The sequence below is a fragment of the Olea europaea genome, chromosome 23 (genome assembly GCF_002742605.1).
Source record: "Olea europaea var. sylvestris chromosome 23, O_europaea_v1, whole genome shotgun sequence".
In the NCBI taxonomy this organism is placed as follows: domain Eukaryota; kingdom Viridiplantae; phylum Streptophyta; class Magnoliopsida; order Lamiales; family Oleaceae; genus Olea; species Olea europaea.
The window spans coordinates 7,550,687-7,570,602 of NC_036259.1; the positions used below are offsets into that span (position 1 = coordinate 7,550,687).

Genomic DNA, 19,916 nt, shown 5'->3' on the forward strand with positions numbered 1-19,916 from the left:
GGTGTCAATCGAGCATATTAGCACCAATCTTATGATTGCAGATCCATTAACGAAAGGATTGCCACCAAAGACATTTAATGAACATATCGAAAGGATGGGCATTATTGAAAATTATCATTGACATTATTATGTAATTGATGATGCTTATGTATTGACACTTGGAGCTCAATTATGTATTGTTTTTGACAAATGTTATTCCTGTCATAATTGTTGGTACATGTACATGAGTGAATTATCTGAATGCTGACAGGAATAGCCCTTTAAAGATATTATTAGAAACTTCTCATTACGTATCATGTTGAGTAAGGACTTATATTGTAGTACATGGAAGGAATTATGCCAAAATGATGGTGTAAAATCACCATGACTCTTATTCGTCATTACTTAACGATGATATATTAAGTGACCAATGTATGAAGGATTTTAGCTTATCGTATGCGCATTATGTTATAGACCACATAATGATGTAATATTACTCGGGCCAAGTGGGAGAATGTTAGACCAATTAATGTGGCCCCACGTAATATTATAAATAAATTAATATTTGGTCTATATATATTAAAAATCTGATTGGTCATTGAGATGTGAGAGTTTTGTAACTGCTCATTTTGTTGGAAAGTGGGTAGTTTTGGCCTAAAAGAAAACTGTCTCTCTCTGCCTTTTTAACGTGAATGAAAAACCATCAATAAGAACATTCAAGAACAGTAAGGAAAAGAGAGAGAACAGTTTTCTTTATTCTCACTGATTTCTTTTTTGCAGATTTAATAAATTCCAATTTTCTTCATGGATCAAGGTATGTTACTTGATCAAATTACTCATACGTGAAAATCATAGAATTCCAAGATCTTTGCATTAAAGTATGAATTAATTGCTTACAAAATGTCGAGAACGACATTTTTAAATGTAGAGAAATGCCATATTCTAAATGAAATGTCATTCTAGACAAATGAAACGGTGTTCAAATGTCGAGAATGACATATAAAATGTCGAGAAACATTATTTTAATATAACTTCTCATGAAAGTCACTTCTCAAAATTCGTGACAAATTGATAAAAAATCAAATGTCGAGAATATCATTTTAAAATATAGCCTTTCATTGAAGGCATAATAGATAAGTTGACACTAAATTCAAATGAGTGAACACTTTTCAACTCATACCCTTAAAATTGAATATTCTTAAAAACGCCCAATGAAACTATTGAATAGGTAAAATTGTACTAGTTAGAATCATGTCTATTCTTGGGGTCAATGTACCTTCAATAAATTAATGGGTAAATAACACAAAACGTCTTTATCTTTCAATTTCATTGTACAAAACATCCTTATCTTTTATTTTTTAATATTTTCTCCCATATGTTCACCTTTTATTGAGCAAAAAGTCATTTTCATCTTCTTTTTTTTTTTTTTTAACAAAAAGATGATTTTGCCCTTCCATTTAAATAAAACGAAAAGAAAAGAAAATGATTGATTTTAACAATAGTCCCAAAATTTCAAAAAATTACGAATTAATCACAAATATATAATTAAAAAAAAATCATTCCTCTCTTCCTGCACACACATTGTTTAATTTCATTAAATTTTTTCTGTAATTAGTAACAGACACAAACCCATTTTGTAGAATTAAACATCCATATGTCCTTTTGGTGTAATTTCACTTCAGGATAATTCCTGGGTCAGAATTTAGTGTTCATTTCTTGAAATTCCACTTGGGTATCTTGAATTTTGAAGTTATTTTTCGAAAGAGATCTTGAAGGAGGATTATGAAACGGGATAAAATGGCGAAAAGATCCTCTTTTGGAAACATTGTGAGGAGTCTTTCAAATATTACTAATTCTTTGCTAAATCTCAAATCTCATGCGACTGTGAAGAAGTTGCCCTCAGATTCTGCTTCTGGCAAAGATTTCATTGACCAACTTGGTAAGGTAATTTGTTCTGCATTTTCTTTATACATCATATCTATTAGCTTTTAATATAACTTTTTCTTTGATAATTATTTTTTGTGATTTATGGTTTTTTGAAACAGGAAAACGTTGGATTATTGAAACTTGTTCGAGACAAAAAGTACTTTTTTTTAATTTCTTACTGTCAGTGTGTTACCTTGAATTGTATATTTGGTATGCAGGGCGTCTGAAGAAGTTAGACAGTATGAACAGAATAATATATAAAATATTAGCCTATGGTTTGTTCAATGAGAATTGAATTTTTTTTTTTTTTTTGATCTTTAGAAAAAAATGGGTCCTATATGTAAGTGCAAAAGTAAAAAATGATGGTTGAAATAGTGGAATATCTGTTAAAAAATTAATTTTTTGGGGTGAAAAATTACTACCCAACGGGCTTTTAATCCTGCGGTATCCAATCCATGCTGCCCACAAGTTTCTCAGATTTTTTTTTTTTTTTTCAACAGTAAAATCATAGAGCTATTAAAGATTCAAAATTTGAGAGAGATGTTCAGAAGATGTAGTTGCAGAACTGGAATCTCGTACAATCAAATAGTTATATGTCTCGGTAAGTGCTTTTCGTTCGCAACCCTGGGCCAAAAACTGGGGGCTTATTGGGGTGCGGGATGGGGGGGGGGGGGTTGGCCGCGTAGCATTTTTGTTTCATTTTTGCCCAACTGGCAACTACACAGATGTAAAATATTTTGTAGGATAATTTGACTGGTTTTTTTATGTATCATATTTCTTGTTATCTATGCAGGAACTTAATTTGAGTAAAGAAAGTATAAGCTTGACACTCAGAATTCGAGAATTGCATCTTATTTGTAGAGTGGACCTGGCTTTAAGCATGCGGTTTCCTTTGTTTTTAACTTACTATTTATTTACCATTGGTGAAGTCACTGTGTGTCTCGACCAGGGCTAGAGGGATTTTTTGCCATTAGTGAGTGATTGTGTGAAGGAAGAAGATGAATGATTTTTGTTTTTTTAGTTTTGATTTTTAATTACATATTTGTGATTAATTTGTAATTTTTTGAAATTTTGGGACTATTGTTACAATTAATTTTTTCATTTTTTTTTTATTTGTATAGAAAGGTTAAATCGTCTTTTTATTGAAAAAATAAATTAAAAGAACATTTTGTAAGATAATGACGTCTTGTATAATAAAATTGAAAGATATGAATGTGTTGTGCTATTTATCCGTTAATTGATTATACATTTTGTCCTTAAGTTTATTGTACTGTTTGACATCTTTAAAAATTCTAAATTGTTTGTTACAGTATTATTTTTTACCATATATTTCACAAAATATAATAGTCTACACACAAATTAATAAGTTTTTTTTTTTTTTTTTTTACTTTTTAACTACACAATTTCTTAAAAATACTATTCAAAATTCTTCGACTTTTCAAATAATGAGCAACAAACATTGACAGATTATTTCACCAGTCCACATCAGCATATAATTATTGATGAACAGTCCATTTTCAATTATTAAAGTTAGTGTTGACATCTCACAAACTTTAGGGCCAGTAGGTAAACTGGCACATTCTTATCTTTCAATCATTTTATTTATAAAATAACTTTGCAAAGTAGAAGAGAAGAAAATATGGTTTCATCCATGGAATTTTCTTCCGATCTCAATGAGAACCAAAAGACACGACTGTCAAACAAAATTTAGACGAGAAATTTCTTAAGAAGGACCTAATTACTAGAGGAGGAAATGAAAAGGCAACATTATTATTATTTTTTTTTTTATAGGAAGATTAATTCTTTTTTAGTCTATTGTTTATGACAAATCACCCCACTAGCTTATGAAAGCAATCCCAAAATTAGAAGAGTGGGCTTTGATATTACTTATAAGAAAAAGAATCCTAATATATGTTGTCTTATGTGCATTATGAAAGCCAAAATTGACATAAAGACATAATTTCCGCCATAAATTGATGATAAATGTCTAAATCTTGTCGATCCTATTTGATTTAGTTTTTCCCTCTACTACCCCAGATTTTACTGGAAAGCATATAAATCTGTGTTATTTTGATGTGCACATATTATCAAGCAAATAGGGAATTTTTTTTTTTCACAAGTCCATGTTTGGCTAATGTTTAATTTTATTTTTTAATAAACCGATCAAATCACTTTTTATTCATGGATTTTAAAGAGGGTCACAAGTATTATTCACTTATTCATCACTTTTTATTCATGGATTTTAAATGTGTACAAAAACTTCCAAAAATGCAGATTAATCATGTAGTAATTTCTTCTTGTACTCTTTTATGGCTAAGTTTCTTGTAATCAAGGAAAGAAAGAAACACATTTGCCTTTCACCTTCAGCCGAAAATGAACTTGGGCAGAGGAATTAAATTCGAAAAATGAAAACTTGGACATTATGAAATTTGAATTAAGAAAATTACTTATTTTGACAAATAAGTAACTTTTCATTGAAGGCGTTAGTTACTTTTTTTAGCTTGCTAAATGATGTTTTTGTGCACTTCTCCTCCATAGGCGACAGTGCTAAGCCGCTCCAGTCAAATGTATGAAGGAGAGAAATAGCTCATAAATGTGAAAATTACTTAGAAAAAACGAGAGTGTTCAAGGAAAATGAGGGACCAACCCTCTAATATATATTTCTAATTACCTTGTTAGATTGGCAAAATGGTTGCTATGTAAGAACGCCTTATAACAAAAATAGCTTTTTAAAAGGTAACATTCATTGTAACATATAATAAGTGTATGTTGCCGTTTATTACTGTAGTTGAGATTGGACAATGGTATTTTAATCATAATTGTTATCACACCTAAAATGCAAGGATATTATAAGAATTACTGTTTCTAGACTCCGTAGTTGTTTTCACACCTATGAAAGCATATTCAGAGAGTCGAGATCGAAGACACTAATATTTTATCGATAAAAAGCTAGTGATCTGCACATCCTTCATGGATTGAGGATGGGCCTCAACATCCTTCGTTAGTAATAGGTTAAGCACTTTATTCCCTAGTCAGTACATGTTAGTGATTTGAAAATAATGCATTAACAATTTTCTTTATGGCACGCTATGTTTTGCATTAGCTTTGCACTAGTTTTAGTTCAAATTTAATATATTATATATGGAACAGACTCTATTTTTCTCACTTGGAATCTCCTTCCTCGAAGTATCCCTCTTTTGTAAATTTCAACTTTAAAGGAAAATCTTAACTAATTAAACCAACTTATTGATCAAATATTGTCTTCTCTTAGAGACTGTGAAGAAAAACTATATGCTAATTATTTTTTTCTAGATTGTTTTATTGGTTTTCTTAGTTACAAATTTATGTTGACTTTCCTTGACTTTAATTTTACGACAGATTAATTTTTTAAAAGATTGTTTGTGTACTAAATTTGGCTGGAAAAATATTAGTCATGAAATAATTGAAATATTCCCTCTATCCCATTTATATAGGCATACTTCCCTTATTATCTTGTCCCATTTATACACTCTTCTGTCTTTATCGAGAAACCTTTTTTTTTTTTTTTTCAGCTTAGTAGCATAGCTTTATTTAATTTGCCTAGTTATAATCAATTCCTCTCACTTAAGCTTGAAATTGTATAGATTTTAATTTATCTTCTTGAAATTATCCAAATACATGCCCACATTTCCTACTACTTTTTTGAAACATGAACAAAAAAATATTTCCCACTTTATTTACTACTAGTTGTAAATAAGGGTAGACTAGGAAACTTTTTTGCAAAAATTGCTTTTTCAATAATATTAAAATAAAACTTCTTATTCTGTGTGGGAAAAAAATAGCCTATACAAATGGGACGGAGGGAGTACAAATAAACAAAAATAGTGTATTAAACCAGAAAATAAATGCTTAATAGCTTATAAAGGAAAAAAAAAATCTCTAATAATTAGTTGAAATCCTTAGGTTTAAAATCGATCATTTAGATAACTTAAATGCTTCAAACCTAGCATTTGAGATCCACAACACAAATGCAACTTGTGCCCATTGATTTCTAGCAGTGCCCTTGCAGGAATTACTTTTAAAATCTAAATTATGCCCTGAACACATGATGTGTCCGGCCGGCCTATGATTTAAAATCCTCATTGTAATAATAATAATAATAATAATAATAATAATAATAATAATAATAATCCAAAAAGAATTAATTTAGATATACATTCGTAGATGACATTGTTGTTAACATTGTGTGAGTTGTCAAAATCTATGATATAGTATTGATTGTCTAAAGTGTCATTAAAATCAATATATAATATATTGCCAACTCACAATAATGTAATACATGATGTCAACACGCAGCAAGATTGATCCAAAAAGGCAAAGGATTCAAAACTAAAACTTATCCGCCCCGAATAACTTCCGCATTTCTTTAGCTGTCCACTTTGCATTTAGTCCGACAACATGAAACTTCATATGGCATATTCTAAGTTTAAATAGGCGAAGACAGGCGTAAGGATGTTAACGTTACATTGTACCACAAGTAATAACAAATCAAGAAAGAAGGAAATAACTTTTGCTAGCTATGATCAGTTGTATGGTAGTTTAATTCATTCGCAATTATTTCTTCTTGATCATGAATTCATGGTATATATTTACGAAATGCCAAGAAAGAAAGATGAACAATTTAACAGAAATGAAATGCAGCATTATATCTCTTATGTTGTTTATCACATCTAAAGAATTCAATGAGAAAATAGAGAATTTAGTAATAGTATATACTTGGTAATTGTGAAGAAATTTGGCTGGCGTGCTTAATGGAACTACTGACAAGACGAAATTGCATTTATCAGAATGTTAGAGCCCTCGCCCATTTCTCAGGTGAATGCGCTCATCTTCTTTAAAAGGAATAGTTTCCCTTGACAAGACACGAAAAAGTAAAATTCTAGCAATTTTGAAGAAAGAAAGAAGGAAGGTGGTCTGGGTTTTCAAGAAATTTACCCATTTTGCATTGTTTACAAGCTTTTCTTCGCATTTAAGGTGAGATAGTTTTGGTGCCAGGTCGGTTACATGATTTTCAAGTTTTAAAGTTAATTATATGATTTTATGCTGGTAGTCTTGAGAATTAGAAATCATAATTCTATTCCACCGAGAGCAATCAATTAATAGAAAGAAATAGGGAACAATACATAACTCACACCTTAACTATACCCTAATTCAATTTTAAGAGAAAAGGTTTAAAAGTTCAAAACTCATGTGGTAATTAATAAATATTATATATAAAATACATTCTAACAAATATATATCCTAAAATAATGCTTTCAATTACCATACTCTACAAAACAACAAATCATAAAAAATTTGGAAGACCAAGCAAGAGAGACCTTTCCACAGTAATTTACCACCGCCGAAATCTGATTGTTCGAAAATTATCAGACTACTGCAATCACAAATTGAAAGCTATCAGAAGAAAGAACAAAGATAGAATTTATAGAGTACTCGTCGGAGCAAATAACTTCGAAACCTGATTAATTGAAATATGTCGGATAATTTAAGTTAAAAGTTGGAAGTTGTCGGCACTATGTACTAAAAGATCGAACAAGAAAAAGATTTACAGAGAACTCATCGAAGCAAATAACTTCAATTCTCACCGTCAAAATCTGGTTAATTGAAATTCGTCGGACATTTGGGTTCACAAATTAGAAGTTGTTGGCACTGTGTATCAGAATTTTTGAAGGCAACGATCGAGAAATCAATGGCATGTGACCAGTTCTCTTGAATTTGTGACATATGACCTGTAAATTGTGATATTGATCCAATGGCCCGTCACCAATTCTCTTGGATCTTTGGTCACCTATAACCTATAACATATAAGTTGTAACCTATTATCAGTGCATGAAAATATACGACTCTGATATGTGACCAATAAATTTTGATTCGTGGTCTATTGGCATTGATCTGTGACCTATATAATATGATCTGTGAAGTGCAATATGTGACCTATGAACATAAATTAGTGATATGTGACCAGATGGACATGTGGCATTTGATCCGTGACCAATTAATTTTGATATGTGACCTGTTGACATTAATCTATAGCCTATATAATATGATTTGTGAAATGTGACCTGTGAACTAAACATGTGACTTGTAAACATAAATGGGTGATTTGTGATCAATTCTATTTGATCTGTGACATGTGGACATTGGGTTGTCCACATGTGAACAAATATGTGACCTTTAAACTGTGAACAAATAGTGAGTCATGATTACAAATTTAATCACAATCTCACACACATATTATTTATTGATCGTAAATTATCTATTTTTATTGATTTTATATTATTTCTACATCGCAAATTAATCCAATTTTTTGGCTACATATCATCTTTATACAACCTCAACCCAACCAAAAACTAACACCATAACCATCATTGGCACCGCCACCACTAGAACCCCCACCGTCACTTACAGCACCACTGTCACTGCCAACACCCACAGTGCATCATACCCGCAAAAACCACCAACAGCAAACATGACATCCAAACAAGAGAAATAACTAACACACAAAATAGGAAACATTTGCCACCACTTTCATCAATCACCACAACTGTCATCCATCATTGCTACTGCTAAGAAGTAAGATCCCAATACTGAAAACCACGTAGCTCGGATTACTAGTATAAAGCTCCTAGAGGATGGAGGTTCTAACCGTCTCAATGATGCCTTCTCGATTGCCATTGATCACAACAACTTTGCAGTCGCCACCGACGACGAGAAGTTGTTTGCTAATTAACCGTAATTTATCCTGGTGAACGACTCTGTCTCCAGGAAAACAACATAAACAGAAATTCCCCTTCACTGCAACGCAGTACGCAACCAAGTGTCCCTCTATGAGCCTCTGAGTGACGTCGAAATGGGATGGGTGGGTAGAGAAAGAAAAAGAGGAAAGAGATAATAGAGAATAAAGAGCGACGTCGCTTTGGAAAGTTCACTTTGTTTCAAGCGCAGCTAATATGATAAAAATGAGCCAAAATATATACATGGTCAGACAACAGAGTCCAAGAACATATTTTGGTTGGTGGTCGATGGCTAGATTTGGGAGTGAAGAGAGAGAAGAGAGAAAAACGAGGGATTGATAGTGTTGGTGTTGGCGGGTGGGTAAAAAGTTGAATTACTACCCAATTTTTGAATAAGTAAACATTAAACTTTATTTTTTAAATATAATCTTTAAATACCTCTCTCCCTGTAATTTTCACAAAGAAATAAAGACATGCCAAATGTAACGCCCCGTACTCTAGTAATACGGAGGATTACAAACATGAGTCCTTTAGGGTTCACTCTTCCATGCAAAATTTCTGCTTTACTTATCTCTTTAAACAAACAGCAAGCTTAAATAGTGTTCTCCATTTAAGCTGCGGGTTTACAACATAAAAAAATAAAAAAATAAAAAAATAAAAAAAAAATTTGATCAAGCAAACCTTGACGAAACTGTACAAAATTTTACCGGATGATAATAAACCCATATATGTATAACATATAAAAATTTGGGATCTCGACTATATTGTTTGAAGTACCAATATTTTTAGAGTAGGCTGGTCTGAAATCCCGGATCCAACAGTCACAGCTTACGAAAAAATGCTACAAAAATTTGTACGGGACTCCGATTGACAAAATTTCAGTTGCATATGATAAATAACTGATAGGGCATTATTTTCCATCTTGAGATATGCAAAAATTCTTTTTTTTACAAATCACAGTAAAATTTCAAAGCAGTGGCAGAAGTTGGAATTTATTGAAAGACCTTGTTTCCCAGCTTCAACGAAAGATAAACCTAAACTGAAATTTATTAGACTCGACAAGGATTATTTTCCATAAAAAAAATGAAAATCTAAAACGTGATAAATAAATCTCTCCATAATAATTATGCCATCAATGACGAGCCACTGCAAAATCTTCGATCAATATGAAAATGTTAAATAGGAATGAGCATCTCAAGAATAATCAGTAGGCTACACAATTTATATAGATTGCCTTGGTCAATAATTGAACCAATGATCAAACATTTTACTTACGGATCTGGTGAGCTTCCGCGACCATCAGTTGAACATATAACATTAAGATTCTAATGAGTCTCTACGACCATCAGTTAAGCATATAACTTTTATACAATTTACAGTCAAGGGGAAAACCATTAAGGAGCTTTACATTCGTTCATAAGCAAGTATGAAGAATAACATATATGAATGAAAATTAAATCCATATAAGAATCAATTAGTGTAGGAATCCTACCTTAATTATTGGTGATGACGTAGTCGTTGAATCGAATTTCATTTCAAAACATTTCTAATAATTAAAGGTGAAATTGGAATCTTTGTTCCCTGCTATGTTTCGCTGGATATTTTTGAAATTTGGAATCCGTGTGCCTTTGAAGGTTGGGCGAAAGTTAAATTCAAGGTAGTAGAATTTGGATAGGAATAGGTTTCTCATTATAGGATTAGGATAGGCTTAACTAATTCAAATCTTTAAATAAATTTGACGTAAATCCAAATTGAAATTTAATTTAAATTGCATGATTAAAAAAAGAATAAATAACTTCCAGATAACTTTCATACTAAACCAAAATATTGAAACACCCCATTCCATTTCACACGTCACATTGCTGCCAAAATTAATTGATTAAACCTCTAATTAAGTGAATTGAGCCTGTGAATTCTTTGAACATAAATATCATGGGCCTACCTAATCTGAAATAACTTTTTCTCGAGTACATAATTCGCCATTAATATGAGCTTCGAAACAAGCCCAATATTGATATGAAAATTTTTGCTAGATGAATACTTGATTATTTGACCGAAAGACCTTTTTTTTTTTTTTTTTTGGGTGCAAGATTTATTTCTAACTTAGTCCATTGGTATCTCAAATTATAAAACATGACAAGATGAAATAGATTAAAATTTAATTTCAGTCGCTACACAAAATTTATAAATGCTCATCTCAATGTGAAACTATGTTATCTTCTTACGTTATAGTAATTTACTATGATGGAAAAAGTTTACAAGAGAAAATTGCACATCTATGATCTTCTCTAACCTCTCTTTCTCTCTTTTATGATGATGATATAAAAGAGTAATAAATGCTTCTACTTTATAAGACAAATTTAAAAAAAAAAAAAAAAATTACGAGGACTCAAATTTCTAAGACTAAATTTATAAGAACTCAAATTCCTAAACTGTCATTACTGAAATTTTGGTTGATCCTCCATGAGCCAACAATAATTAGACTCTACAACTTAACATATATTTGACCCCGGGTTTAAGAATGAATATTATGTAGTTTCCGAGAATGAATACAACGCACTTTTGTTTTTATAATTTACATTGAAGCTAGAAATTCTTGGCAACATATCTCATTGAGCTTAATTCCTTTATTCTCATTCCCTCTAATACTCCAGGATATTGATGGCTGCTAAACAAAGGGTATAGAATTTGACATGTTAAGATTTTTGGTGAATATTACGAATGTAACTCTGCTTCTACCATGTTGCGACGTTCTGTTAGGACTTGTGATTCTATCTTAAAAAATCAACATTATTAAGAAGAGTATCCCAATTCTTTATAAGTTGGTATTCATCTTTATTCGATGTGGAATTTTTATCCACAAATGCCCCGCAAAATCTGGCTCTTTTGAGCAAACAAATCTTAAAATTCATGAACTCATTTTTTAGTTTTAATAAGATCGAATTGTTCGTTGAAGTTTAATGGACTCTGATACTATGTTAAGATTTGAGATTCAATTTTAAAATGTCAACATTATAATAAAGAGTAGCTCAATCCTTTATAAGTTAATCTATATTTTCATTTTTATTCGATGTCAAAATTTTTTTTTTTTTTTTTTAATTTTTACGAAATTTAAAAAAAAAAAAAAAAAAAAAAAAAAAAAAAAAAAAAACGTTACTATTCACGGGTACTGTTCACCCCCCGAAATTTTTTTTTTAAATTTATCGTTTTCTGCAGTTCCCAAAAAAAAAACAAAAAAAAAGTGAAAAAAAAAGAAAAAAAAGAGAAGAAACATCTTTTCTATTATTTACAGGTACATCTTTTATTCTGGTTGATCTGGCTTGACTACTTCGACGAACGAAAGGGAAGTTCTTGTTTTTATTTATTGTTGGTTTATATTACTGTTTCATTTTGAAATTACATCAATTAAATTTTTGTGCTACTGCTGATCTATTTTTATCTAAACTTACGTAATTGGATCCATTGACCTCGTTAAATCTCACTTTAACCTGCTTATTTTACGTGATTAGGTTTTGGCTAGTATTTGATCATTGCTTTATTATTTTACATATACTAGCAGTACTAGCTTGTTGTATATAATTTTAGTCTCAATTTAAATTTAAAAAAAAAAAGCTCAAATTTTTATTTTCCATTACTTGCACTTTTTGTTCGTTGATCTCTCTATTGTATGTCATTAAGTTGCTATTACAGTGCATGTAGTTACATATTGGTCATCTTGTCACTTCTAGCTCTAGTACCTTAAACATGAACCCCTCACAATTCGATGCACTCACCCGACAAATAGCGGCTATTCAAACTCAAATGACCGCTACTCTTGAAGAGAGTAAGGCCCTATCTGTTAGTTTGAAAAATTTTAAACACATCCCTCATTCGATTGATGTTGATAATTCTAAGGTGTCCCCATAATAGACAACATCGTCGACAAGGTAATGAAAAATACTTTCGACCCGATCGTAAGGATAGGGATAGAAATAGGATCAGATTAGTGAGCGAGAACGAGATAATTTTGAAATTTTTACTCAATGGAATGCCCTTAAACAAGGAAATCAATTAGTGACTGAGTATATCGCGCAATTTAAGGAATTTCGAACCAAATGTCATTTAATTGAGGATGAGAGCACGACTTTGAGTAGGTTTAGCCAAGGCCTGAGAAATGATCTTAAGCGCAAGCTTTTCCTTCGAGGTGTCACTACTCTTGATCACACTTACTCTTTAGCTCGAGATTATAAGTTGATTATTAGTACTCCATATGACAAGCATGGTCATCGTCGCTCATCCATCTCATTAGCGTCGCCTCATCATAAGTCTATCATAAAACCGTCTCCATCTAATGTTCCTCCTATTTGGAAAAATAATTGTAAAGGTCGTGATAGTCCAAGATCTTCTTTTCCATGTAGAAAGCATATTGACGATCATCCTTCGGTGTCATTGGCTCCAATTCCTCCCGTTAAGTCCTTTCCAGGACCTCCCCCGTCTGATGTTCCTCCAATTTTGAAAAATAAGGGTAAAATTTTTTATAATCATCATTTGGCTTTATTGGCTCCACCTCCTCCCATTAAGTCCCTTTTAAGACTTCCCCCTTCTAATGGTTCTCTAATCTTGAAAAATCAGGGTAGAATTTCTGAAACTCCAAGGTCTTCTTCTCACTTGTTGTGCGTCAACTGTAAAGACTTTGGTCACATATCTTCTAAATGTCCTAATCGAACCTTAGTCATGGAAGAACGAAAGAATGTAATAGAGGAGCCATTAGAAGATCTAGTCTATGAACCTAAACTTGAAGATTTTGATGACTAGTGAGGACATTTCCTTAGGTGGAATCCAGACTCTTCTCGAGACTTTGGATACTATACCCCTTATCTCCGACAATTCTCGATCACATGTTATATGTCATACCATTACCCAAGTTAAAGAGCTTGATGATGTCACCAGTCACCCTTGAAAAATCCAGTCGCCTATGGTTAACACTAAGGCAAACTTATCCACCACCGACCAACCTCAAATTGATGGTCAAAACAAAAGTGCTAACCAAAATCCTAACAATTTATTACAGTCTCTAGTCCAGAAAAATCTTGGGAATTGGGACTTGATCCCTCCAACTGTTCAAATTGCATATAACGATCCTGTGAACTGGTCTTTAGGTCTAAAACCCTTTGAAATTATTCTTGGTTGTGAACCTTTGAAACCTCTAGACCTTATTCTCATGCACCCACATACTTGTGTGTCTATGTCAATTGAGATAGTTGTATCACATTTTCATAGCTTGCATATTGAGATCAATAAACAATTTGAAGCAAGTAAAGCATTATATAAATCTCAAGTTGATTGGCATAAACAATACTTTGAATTTAATATTGAAAATTATGTTATATTGCAAGCGTGTAATACTGATCTTTTTAAAATTTCAAAGCATGTTGGTCAAAATGCCTATGTCAATGACCTTTTATCAAATTATGACCACCACCCTATTTTATTTGTTACGGACTTCGATGCTTACAACGGCTATTTTAGCCCCTCTGATGACCCGTTTCTACTCCCACATGAGAATTCTCACACTGAATCTTTTGCCATGTCTGTTTCAATCCCACCTATCACAGCACACAAAAATAAAATTGATGTTATTTTGGAGAACAGCTTGTGTTGACCAATAATAGAGAGATTCAGTGCTTTCTTGTTCGTTGGATGGATCGACTTGATTCTGACGGTACATGAATTCCCAAATAGAGACTTCAGCGGCATGAGCCAAATTTATTGGAGCTTTATAAGAGTCAGCAAAATTCTCATTCGCCTAAGTTATCTTGGTCAGCTCATGTTTTTGCGGGTAATTTGCAATTGGCATCGTCATCATTTGTGGAATTTCGATATTTGGTTGGTCAGAAAGATCGTCCCCCATGGCATGACTTGGAGCCTTTGGCATCAGATTCATTACAACATTTTGATTTATCCACTCGACGGGGTCGAGTTTTTCTCCCACCCCGGGAGAGTTGATGCGGACATCCATTTACTATTTATTTTCTTCCATTTACTATTTATTTTCTATTTGAACTATTATTTATATTTCTGTTATTGGGCTTGTTTAGCAGGTTTGGCCCAAACCCTTCTCTTTAGGGTTTTTGTTTTGTTATTTATTTCTGTTTTGTTGCGTATTTGAGGCAGTTGATGAATTTGATTAAATTATAAAGTTGGCTTGCAGCCGTTTTCCTCTCCTTTCCCGCCTCTGTTCTTCTTCTTCTCTCCCCTTCCCCCATCTCTTCTTGTTATAGTTATTGAATTATTCCCCCTACATCATATAGATAATAGAAGGGGAACGATAAAATAGTACTAAGAGAGAGAGACGGAATAAGCAAGTCTACTGACTGCTCCATGCATGATTTATGAGTCAATGTGCCACAAATCTATAATGTTGAGTGCATAAAAAAATCATAACAGGGAGCATGTACATACCCATGAATTAATTCAGCAATTTGGGGTTGCAGCTCTTTATCCCTCAACTTGTGAATCCTGCTCGAAATTGCATCAATTGCTTTAATGCTAACATTGAGCCTAGTTAGTGATCTTCTGATCGCAGCTTGAGTAGCTTCAATCTTACCAGAATCAGCTCCTTTCTCATCTAAACCTTTTAGCCTCTTGCATAGCTTTTCATATGTCACACGCAGTTTTTCTTCTTCCTGATCAAAGCAACCACCTATCAAAACTGAGTAAGATTGAATACCTAGATAACTCTGAGAAAGATTCTTGATTCCGAGTTGACATAATGATTATTAAAAGAATAAGAGAAATGGGAAATTTCAGTTAGGGTTTCAACACGTGCAACATGCAGAAAGCTCGCTTCACACTCTCAGAATTCGAGACAAGTAGCCTGTAGCCAGCTCACAAAAGATTAATTATAATTTGTGAAAACCAAGATACGTTGAGCATTTCTACAATCTACCCATACCCAAAAAAATTCTAAATACATTTAGTCATTTCAGAATCTGCAAATGACATATAGCAAGCTTCTAATATCCTAAAGCATATATGTAGTGGGACTGGGCACAAATAATATTTTTTTTGTTAGACAGAGATCTTTTTTGGAAGCAAGAAGAAAAACTGAGACTATGACAAGTTTCTTTCCTGATAAAGTTCTATCAGTACTTTGGAACTGGTTTATGTATATTTCAAATGCACTGCATTTCATATTTGCTAAATTTTGTATTACATGACACGTTGAAAAAGTTCAAATGATATAAGCAATATTTTAGCATAAAGAAATCAGAAAACCAGTTAAAATGATTCAGCATTTCAAATTCACAATCTATCTTGGGTCTTACAATATATATTTCGTTTTTAGCCACATAAATTTTTTCCTGGGATGGAGATTCAGCTCTAGCTTAAAGACACTACGGATGGATAATTCAAACTAATATTGTGCATAAAAATTGGCAGTCCCAGCTCTTTCAACTGCTTACAGGGTATTTCCCATCTGAAGCACAAGACCGTCAATTCAAGTGCAAAATGAAATGTACAGATGAGAAACCATAAACACCAAAGATTTTTCAACATTATCTATTACATAAGAGTAAATGACAAAAACCAAGAGAAATGAAAAAGGAAGAAGGCGTGTGTAGGCTCTTAAAATATTAAGCAGTATTACCTTTACTTCCTTGTACAGTTTTTCTTCCCATGCATACAGCTTATCCAGTGTGGAGGAAAGGTTACATACTTGGGAGTTCTTGTCCATCTCAACATCCCCGAAATAAGACTTCGCCAACTTCGATGTTTTAGAAGCTAAGTTTATTGAATGCATTGATGGAGGATTTGATGATGGAGCAATTGGGTGCAAAATCCTGGAAAGAATTACTGTAAAAGGATTTGCAAGTTAAAACAAGATCTCAAGGATATGGTAAGAAAATGACTTGTCATTACCTCAGAAAGGAACATCAAATATACCTAGCTATATTCTTAGAATCAAAAGACTCATCAAGGAAACTAAAGGCATGTGATCACAAAAATTAAGAACCAAATAAAATTTATTAAAAGAAAAAATTAATAACAGAGAAAGATCACAGAGCTATAGAAAATGAAAAATGAAGAGGCCAACTTCTAAAGCAAATTAAACTCTAAAGCTATAACAAGCAATATGCACATCCTTTATTAATTGTCAATCATTATTCCATATTTTAAAGGAAAACAAGGCAGGTACTCACATCTATTCTGCAGAGATGTTTTAATAACCTACACCTAACAAGTAACAACTATAATCTGTTTAGCCATACAACTAGATAATACTAAATGTACCAACACACAGAACAATTCGATTAGTCTAAACTCTTCACTGGTAAAAATAACACTAAACTACAGAGCATTCCAAGAAAAATCACACCTTTTAGAAAGCCAGGATGATAAGGCACCTTCCCAACTTCTAGCATCCTTGCAACTTCTTTCCCACAGCTAGAGGCAACCTGGAAGTCATCCCTGATTTCAGCCACAACCTCCCGAATATCTCGAGTATCATGAGGTGACAATGCAGTTAAGCTACTAAACTTGGAGGAATCAGCTTCATATTTTGGTGTCTCATCTACCTCAAAACTCACCCATTTCTTCTTCACAGAACCCTCGTCTACACTCTTTGACACAAGACTTTCTGAACTGCTTTTCTCATCCATCAAACTAATTGACCCGGCATCCTCATTATTGGGCAACGGATTTTCCATAAGCGTCCTCTTAGTATATTCCGATGGCACTGATGGTTTTGCACTTTCCTCACTACTCCATGAAGGCACTGATCTAGAACTATCCTCGCTATTCATATGCAGTGCCCCTGATCTTGAACTGCCCTCACTTTTCTGCATTGGCCCTGATTTTGAACTACCCTCACTATTTTTATGCAGTGGCACTGATCTAGAGCTAGGAACGCTTGGTTTCGAATTCTTTCTCGTTTCTGCACTCACTCTCTTCCCCTTTTGAACCTCTCTATAGACCTCATTTTCTGTTTCTTCCTCCAAATCAGGAATACCCTCCCTCTCTCTCACCTCAATTGAATCCGGGCTGCTAGAAATTGTTCCATACCCATATCCACCAGTTGAATAATAACCCTGGTACCCATCATCATGCCCGTCAAAAAGGTTCAAGAAATCCCACGCCGTGGCCTTGGGCGATGGTTGAGGCGGTGGCTCTTTCGGAGGACTCACTTTCACACCACCATTTCCATAAGGGGCCGCATAGTTCCAATATGAATCCAAGTACCCATTACTCGGCCGCTGGGGGGGTGCCACCTCCTGAATCACTGTTTTCATCTCCGTAGCTGACTTCCTCATGTAATACACATTCGAATTACTGGAAGAATATCCCGGCATTGGCTGTGGCTGTGGCTGTGGCATTCTCGGTGGACCCCATAAGTACTGATCCATCGGTTGTTCCATCGGAAAATAAGAGGAAGAATAAGGCTGCCCATATGAATTAGACAAAGGAGGGTACGAATACCCATTATTCATCATCTCATAACCATATCCGTACCCATACCCATTATATCCACCCAGCGGATTATGAGATGTATCCCCTTGTTCAACATGATGCAAATGATTTTTATCCTCGTCATCCTTGTTTGTATGTGTATGTATAGGATGATGGTGATGATTCCAATCATCTTCCTCATCATCATCATCATCCTCATCCGAATCTGAAAAATGTATATGAGACTCATCATCCTCGTCACCATGGACATGTAAAACAGACCCACCATAAGAACCCGATTTTCCTGGATTATGAGAAGAAGAACCCTCGTGGTTAATTTTCCTGGATTTCTCCAACGGCGGAAGAACTAAGGAAGGCGAAGACAGAGAGGAGGAAGAAGGGGAGACAGTAATTAGATCCTCGTCCACGAATTTCTTGAGAGTATCGCCTACTTCCTTGAGGAACTTGAAGTATGAAACATGGGCCGCAGCCAGGGCAAAGCGGTGGTCGGCGGCGGCTCTAATGAGTTCCCTCCGCTCACGGCAGCGGACCACCAGAGGCAAGTCGTCCGCCTTGGACCCACTACAGCCCATGTCACATAGCAGAATCTAGGGGTAAAATTTTCAGCATGTGCATTGTGAATGTGGGAAAAAATTCAAAAAGGAAAATTCAAAGCAGGTAGATCCTTGAGAAAGAAGAAATCAGAAAATTCTAGAGTGTGAAAATGTGGAGCTGAATTCGGTCACAATGTGATGTAATCATAATGGCGGTGGGGCTGCAAAGAATGCAAGGTACAAGCAATGAGGTACAACATCTGGTTTTAATTTCCAATTTCGGATTCATTTATGGACTTGGTGTGACAGGAAGACTTGGAAATGTAGTATTTGGTTAGAGAAAGCGCGTTAAAGAAAATTCAATCCAAATCTGACCGTAGAAATTGAAAGAAGTGAATCATTGTCGTTGGTCCATTAGGGTTCAAGAAAATCTGTAATTATCCTATTTCTCCATTCTGAATCAGTAGATGAGTATCATGTAAATGTGTGTTTCTTGGGATTTGTTTCTTGTGTGTGTCAGTGTGTGTCAAATAAAGAAGTAAATGTGTTGAAAAGTGTGTGTGGGGTGGGAGTTGGAGAAGAAGAAGAGAAGGGGGATCTTGATCTTGAAGAGGTTTTTCTGTGTTTTGATTTGAATTTTGGGGTTTGGTAGTGAAATTTGATTTTCTTTTTTCTTCTTGTGGGGTTTTAGATGAGCACGTTGAAGGCGAGGGAAGGAGTCGGAGTCGGAGTCGGAGTCGGAGTAGAGGTTGGTGTAGGGCGGAAGGGTATAAGCAAGGGTCGGAGTCGTGGCCTTGTCAGCAATGTCAGATGATGGCAGGGAGAGGGAGAGGGAGAGGTGGAGGCTACCATAATTACGTCTCCTCCTTTTAACATTTTTCTTTACACGTATGAGGAGTGGTTGTGTGAGGATGTTGGGGATTGGTAAGAGCGGAAAAACCCTGTTTGTCGTGTTGGGGTTTGGTATTATAAGAGCGGGAAAACCTGTTTGAGCCTGGCCCTCCAGCAAGCCTCTGTAAGAGCATCTTCAATATTATGTATTAATAATATAGATAAACAAAATGGTCAGACCAAATCAAAATCGAATTAAATTGAACTATTCGATTACATTCTACAAAAAAATTAAAGACTTTGGTTCTTAGAATCAACAATCATTTGGTTATGGTTCCAATTCTAGAATCAAAATCAAGAATCGAATGCAATTTTTATTAATTTTATTTTATACATATATGTAAAAATGTCCTCTTGTCATTGG

The 19,916-nt window shown here is 33.8% G+C and overlaps 2 protein-coding genes and 1 long non-coding RNA gene across 9 annotated transcripts; 1 reads left to right on the forward strand and 2 right to left on the reverse strand.

Moving 5' to 3' along the window:
- Positions 1-1,497: 1,497 nt before the first annotated feature.
- Positions 1,498-2,978, forward strand: LOC111372262. 5 transcript variants are annotated; one of them, XR_002698727.1, is made up of 4 exons: positions 1,502-1,918; positions 2,025-2,062; positions 2,406-2,506; positions 2,699-2,971. XR_002698727.1 is itself a non-coding variant. In XM_022994505.1 (4 exons), exons 1-4 carry the CDS (start codon positions 1,762-1,764, stop codon positions 2,704-2,706), a joined length of 309 nt encoding a protein of 102 aa, XP_022850273.1. In that variant the 5' UTR covers positions 1,502-1,761; the 3' UTR covers positions 2,707-2,971. The 5 variants fall into 5 exon arrangements, 1 of the variants encoding a protein (XP_022850273.1); XM_022994505.1 differs by having other exon boundaries at positions 1,502-1,923; XR_002698726.1 differs by having other exon boundaries at positions 1,498-1,918; positions 2,025-2,506.
- Positions 2,979-7,185: 4,207 nt separating this feature from the next.
- On the reverse strand, positions 7,186-10,329 carry LOC111372263. Its single transcript, XR_002698730.1, has 3 exons — positions 10,171-10,329; positions 7,530-7,739; positions 7,186-7,318 (listed from the first exon to the last, which is right to left on the reverse strand). It is a non-coding gene; the product is annotated as an uncharacterized LOC111372263 (long non-coding RNA).
- A 4,788-nt stretch (positions 10,330-15,117) lies between these two features.
- Positions 15,118-19,522, reverse strand: LOC111372264 (nitrate regulatory gene2 protein-like). Of its 3 annotated transcripts, none has more exons than XR_002698731.1 (4): positions 17,038-19,522; positions 16,309-16,514; positions 15,265-15,360; positions 15,118-15,176 (listed from the first exon to the last, which is right to left on the reverse strand). XR_002698731.1 is itself a non-coding variant. In XM_022994506.1 (4 exons), exons 1-4 carry the CDS (start codon positions 18,698-18,700, stop codon positions 15,163-15,165), a joined length of 1,962 nt encoding a protein of 653 aa, XP_022850274.1. In that variant the 5' UTR covers positions 18,701-19,521; the 3' UTR covers positions 15,118-15,162. The 3 variants fall into 3 exon arrangements, 2 of the variants coding, with proteins under 2 accessions (XP_022850274.1, XP_022850275.1); XM_022994506.1 differs by having other exon boundaries at positions 15,265-15,343; positions 17,038-19,521; XM_022994507.1 differs by lacking the exon at positions 15,118-15,176 and having other exon boundaries at positions 15,197-15,360.
- Between the last annotated feature and the right edge of the window lie 394 nt (positions 19,523-19,916).